The sequence below is a fragment of the Myotis davidii genome, unplaced genomic scaffold (genome assembly GCF_000327345.1).
Source record: "Myotis davidii unplaced genomic scaffold, ASM32734v1 scaffold168, whole genome shotgun sequence".
NCBI classification, from domain to species: Eukaryota; Metazoa; Chordata; class Mammalia; order Chiroptera; family Vespertilionidae; genus Myotis; species Myotis davidii.
The window spans coordinates 2,382,673-2,388,041 of record NW_006383016.1 but is presented as its reverse complement, the minus strand read 5'-3'; the positions used below and the strand labels follow the sequence as shown (position 1 = coordinate 2,388,041).

At 58.2% G+C, this 5,369-nt stretch overlaps 1 protein-coding gene and 1 long non-coding RNA gene across 2 annotated transcripts in view; one reads left to right on the top strand and one right to left on the bottom strand.

The window, feature by feature from the left end:
* The first annotated feature begins 6 nt into the window (after nt 1-6).
* On the top strand, nt 7-1,719 carry LOC107181691. The gene is made up of 2 exons (XR_001512378.1): nt 7-719; nt 1,286-1,719. It is a non-coding gene; the product is annotated as an uncharacterized LOC107181691 (long non-coding RNA).
* A 1,028-nt stretch (nt 1,720-2,747) lies between these two features.
* HOXA7 (homeobox A7) overlaps nt 2,748-5,369 on the bottom strand; it is a 6,265-nt gene continuing 3,643 nt past the window's right edge. Inside the window, exons 3-4 of the mRNA XM_006778980.2 lie at nt 5,132-5,369; nt 2,748-4,242 (exon numbers count right to left, since the gene is read on the bottom strand). The exon at nt 5,132-5,369 is cut by the window's right edge and continues 4 nt beyond it. Of these exons, the coding sequence (XP_006779043.1) occupies nt 3,923-4,242; nt 5,132-5,369 (558 nt within the window). The 3' untranslated portion in view covers nt 2,748-3,922. The remainder of the gene's footprint in view (nt 4,243-5,131) is intronic.

Below are 5,369 nucleotides of genomic sequence, written 5' to 3'. Positions count from 1 at the left end.
CGAGCCGCCCGGGCTCGTGCGCAATAAATAATGGGCCCGCGGCAGCCGCAGTCAGGCCGCCCGCGGCCCTGCGATGCAAATGCGCCGCTTTATCCTCCCCGAGTGCACCCTGAGTGCACCCGCAGTGCCCGCGGGCGCCCCGGGCCTCCGCGGCCCCTTCTCCATTATCTAATGCACATCAAGGTAGTCTCTTCAGATGGGAAAACATCAACAGCCTAAACCAAACACAAAAAGAACTCGAGCCCAGAGCCTCAGGGCGGTTTCTGGTTGCTGTCCCAGGAAGCTCTCGGGGCAAATCCGACCACAAGGCACCCAGACCCAACCGTGATCGGGTCGGTGCCACCACGCGACGTACAGCTAACCCCGCGGCTCCCTCCGCGCCTCCACCCCGGAGGCTCCACAGTCCCCTCCCCGCTTCCCGAAGGTGGGCCGGTGGTCGCCGGCTCCGCGGCGCCGAGGTCGGTGGGTGGGGGTCCCCCTATCGCCCAGACTCGGTTTGCGTCCTCCTTTCAACCTTCGCTGCGGCCCCTGCCCCTCGCAATAACATCACTCCACCGAAACTTCCCGCCAAGCAGCACCCAGACATTAACCCCATCCTCTCCTCCAACACAGAGTCCCACCCGCGCACCTCTTCCCTCTCCCTGCGCTCCTGACACCTCTCTCCTCGGAAAACCGCGTGGAGGGGAGCAGTCGCTCAGCAGAGGACTCTGGCCGAATTAGTAAGTTGTTTGCTTATCTCCCACCCCCTCATTCCACCTTTCTCTCCACAAACCAAACCCCAGGGAATAGAAGGCGCTGTGCTGATCTAAAACGCCAGTCGATAAGGGCACTTGGCCCTCGTCTCGTCCCACCTTTCCAGGTCGGGAACTGTTCCCAGTCGTTGGGGATCAACTGAACCAATTGGGTCATGAATGAAAAAAGAAAAAAAAAATCCAAACCCGAGAGGCGGGGGTGGGTGCGAGGGGGGAGCGCAGGGTGCAGGGCCACCTCCACTGGGGCTAGGCCAGGTCGTCGCTGGGCAGGGGAGGGAGCTGGGGCTTGTGCGCCCGTGCCAGGGCGCGGTGCCACTGACGAAAGGCGGGCATCCGCTGCCACCGGGAACCAGGAGAGGAGGGAGTGCGAGCGTGTGTGTGTGTGTGTGTGTGTACGGATGTGAACCGGTGAGGGTGGGTGACGGGTAGTATGCCCCTCTCCAAAGCCACCCTGGGTGCCCTCGCCCAGGCCGCCTGCACTGGGTGCCATCTCACCACCTTTGCTCCTGTCTCCCCACATGTCTCACCTTCAGCTGGCGGCTCCCAGAAGCTCCTGCCCCTCTGACAGCTGTCGCTGGGGCAGCCCGGAGAGACGAATCGTCCTCTTTCCTGGAGCCAGAGGACGCAGGAAATTAGCCAGGTTGCGAGTTGCAAAGAGGCCGCCGCGGCGCCGGGAGCAGGGCGCACCCCACCTCCAGCGGGAAGGGCCGGGCCCGGCCAGCCCGGGGCCTCGCCTCGCTCGCCATCGCCGGACAAAGCGCAGCCGAGCCGGCTGGAAGGCAGAGCTCCGAAGCAGGCAGGACGGAGCGGAGCACAAGAATGCGGCTCTATTCTCGCAAGGGAAATTATAAAAAAGTTCATGTTCACGGTTCCCATCCACATGACCGACAACGGCCAATGGAAGGGCCGAACAACTCATAAAGTTGTATTGCAAAGTTGTAAATTTTCATAAACAACAACGGATTTATGACCCTTTCCCCATCTCTAAGAGGAGGCAGCTCTTACACCGGCGCCATCTTACCACCGAAGCCGCCCCGACTGGGGGCCGCAGGTTTTACAGACGCAGTTGAGCCAGGTTTTATTCAAAGAGCAGTAAGAAGGGGGGCCCAGCCCAGGCAGGAGCCTGGAGTCGAGGTCCTCGCCCACCCCCCAGCTCACGCTGTTCTCTGCGGTCCCCACCTCCCTTCTCCCCTTCCCCAGCCCCTCATCCTTCCCCTTCCCCGCACCCAGGCGCCCCCGCCCAGGCTAGCAGTGGGGTCTGCGGGCCCTGCCCCTGCCCCTTCTCAGCCGCACTGCTGGGCTCCGAGCAACCCTTGCTTAGCCTGAATGCGGGGTGGGGGACCGCGTCAGAGGCCCTGAATTTCACCTCCTAGCCTGGCGCCAGGTTCAGGGCTCATGGAAAATTCTCGGGATCAGTCGAAGGGTGATACCCCTTTGCAAGCCCACCCCCGCAGCCTTAGAGGAAAGAGCGGATTTTGGATTCGCTCTTGGAATTTATGGAGGTTTTGAGGAAGGTTCATAGAATAGAATGTACCTATCTAAGATTCCGTTTTCAGGGTATCTGGAAGATGTTTGTGGGCACACACACAAACCAGACAAAAATCTTCACCCAGAGAAATTCACATATACAACTGCGGACACACAGAAACGCATACACTCAGTTATGGACACGGAAATACACACAATTATTTACACAGAGAATCACGTTCACTCAATTACAGACACAGAAATACATATAATTGTGGACATAAAAATACACACACATACACAGAAATACACAAAAAGAGCTACACACATACCTATGCAAACCCAGACAAAAAGGAACTTGACACGCATACACACCAACTCACAGACGCTCAGCACTTGGACCCTATTTGTCCTTCCACTTTTGCTTCCCTAAAGCCCCTTTGGACACGCATAGAGTCAGGGCTTGCTCTCTGGCCATAATGACCCTCTTCCCCAGCCTCCCTCCCCAGATAAAGCAGTCCACATTTCTTTGTCATCAAGCATCTTTATTTTTCTGTTACATAAAACACGGTTAGCTGGGCAAGACGGAAAGCATACCTCCCTGTTCCTGGAACCCGAGGCTAGAGCTGAGAGGGACGAGGGGGACGCAGGACAACACGGAGATGAAGGGCACTGGGGAGGGCACTGGCTCTCCCCACCTGCTACAGAGTTAGCTCAAGACAACACACCATGCTACATGGTCACCCCATTAACGCATCCTTCCCAAGTCAAGACATTGCCTTACAAATGAGCTCCAAGACCATATAAATGACAAAAAAAATCTTATTCAAATATACAGTATTTGCTATTGTAGGAAAAGTCAGGGTGTACATATTCAACACGGCTGGGCAGTGGGACACAGGGGCGGGGAGGCGGGGAGCATCTCTGCAGTCCTACTAAGCAGCAGCTAACTCAGAAATCTGCAGCTAGCTTGGGAATGCTCCCCTCCAGAAGTGGGGGGTGACGGGCCTGAACTTGGAATATCCAGGCCAGAAAAGAGGGATTCTAGGTTGCAGCACTTAGAATGCTTTGGAATAAATATATTATTTTTCAATTTAAATAGAAGCCAATGCCCTGGTCCCCGGACCCCAGCACCTTCTCAGCATAGCCTCAGGGACCCCAAAGGCTGCCAGCCACAAGCAGCAGGGGCCTGGCCTGGGAGGGGCCGGCACTAGGTAGCAGGCGAGCCAGCGAGCACAAAATAGGTAGTTTGGGACAAGTAGGTAGTATTGAGAGTCAGGTCCTTGGCCTATAGGGAGGTGCCGGGTGTCTGCCAGTGTTGGGACACTCTGGGCTTCCTGGGAGTGGAGGTCCGCTGGGCTGGGCCCATAGGTAGTTTGGGGTGCCTCTCTCTGAGGCCTGTGCTAGGTAGTATTTTAGCCATGCCAGCGCAGAGCCAGCCGGCCTAGGGATGGGGGGAGGTGTCTGCTGGGGGCCTCGGAGGCAGAGGGTACCCCCAAGGGGACCCAGTCTAGGCGGCTGCTGTCCAATAAAGTTGGGAATTGGAGTGGATAATGGGGTAGATGGGGTACAGGTTGGGGACTGGGTTGGTTGTTTTTTTTTTACATTTTCTTTTTATTTTTCAACTTTTGTAAATAAAATCAAAGAGTCTCTAAAGACGCTTTCCGGACTGTCTGGTGCAGCCCAGGCCCCTGATCGGCCCCTCACTCCTCCTCCTCTTCATCCTCTTCTTCCTCCTCATCCTCGTCCTCCGCCTTGTCTGCTGCGGTGGCGGTGGCTGCTGCTTCGGGCACGGGCCCCTCGGGGGCTGCAGCAGCCGCCGGACCTTCGTCCTTATGCTCTTTCTTCCACTTCATGCGGCGGTTCTGGAACCAGATCTTGATCTGGCGCTCGGTGAGGCAGAGCGCGTGGGCGATCTCGATGCGGCGGCGCCGGGTCAGGTAGCGGTTGAAGTGGAACTCCTTCTCCAGCTCCAGCGTCTGGTAGCGCGTGTAGGTCTGGCGGCCCCGCTTCCTATCAGGCCCTGCAAGCAGACGTGTGGGCACACGGACACATGGACAGACAAGCGGATGGGACCATAGTCAGGGCAGTGGCTTCATCAGGCCACTGACACAGAGCTCGGCCCTTCCTCCGCCGGACCCAGGGCGCGCTCCCCTCTGCCTGCGCCCCGCTCTCAGCTGGGGGAGGAGGGAGACGGAGAGGGGAAGACCCCAACCGCCGCGCCAGACGCGCAGGCAGTTCCCTGAAGAGGGAAGGCGCAGAATCCCCAATTTACAACCGCGCTTTCCAGCCGGCTAGGCTTCCACAATGTCCTGCTTCCCCCTGACAAAGGGAAATTGTAAATATAGAGTGTGGGCAAGTGGGAGACGCCCCGCTTTGGCCATTCAAAGACCAGTGGGGCCGCTTCCCTGACTGGCTAGGCCAGTAGGCGACCCTAGGCAGCCCACACTCCAGGGGCCCCCTTCGTCCCTAGCAGCCCGCGCCCCCATCCCGGGACCTTCCTAGGTCACTCGGACCCTCTGTCCCCGATCCAGCCCTCCAGCCCAGCCTTTAGATGGCCCCTGGCACGGGGGCTTGCGAGGGGCCCTGAAGGGTTCGGCTCTCCCAGGTTTTGAGAAAGAAAAAAACAGGCTGAAAGGAAAAGGAGGAGGGAGGGAGAGAAGGGCAAGGGAGGGAGAAAGAGAGAGAATCGCGAGCAAACAAACTGAACCTTAAAATTCCAAGGCAAATGGAGTTAAATAAATTTACGAGGATTGAACCCATTAATTGGGCCATAAAAAGTTTTATGAGCCTCATTTACATACAATGCTACGGGTTCTCCACGCTATGGCGCCTCGACTCTAATTAGAACCAGAAAGGCAGCGCCGCCAGAAGTCAGGGGGCCTCCCGCCCGCCCGCTCGCCGTCGCCTACCTGAAGACCGCATCCAGGGGTAGATGCGGAGATTGGCCTCGGCCGGACCGTGCAGCGCGCCCTCATCCACCTTGTCGCAGGCGCCTTTGGCGAGGTCACTGCAGAGCCCGGGGATGTTTTGGTCGTAGGAGGCGCAGGGCAGGTTGCCGTAGGCGTCGGCGCCCAGGCCGTAGCCGGACGCGAAGGGGCTCTGGTACAGGGGGCTGTTGACATTGTACAAGCCCGGCACGGTGGACGC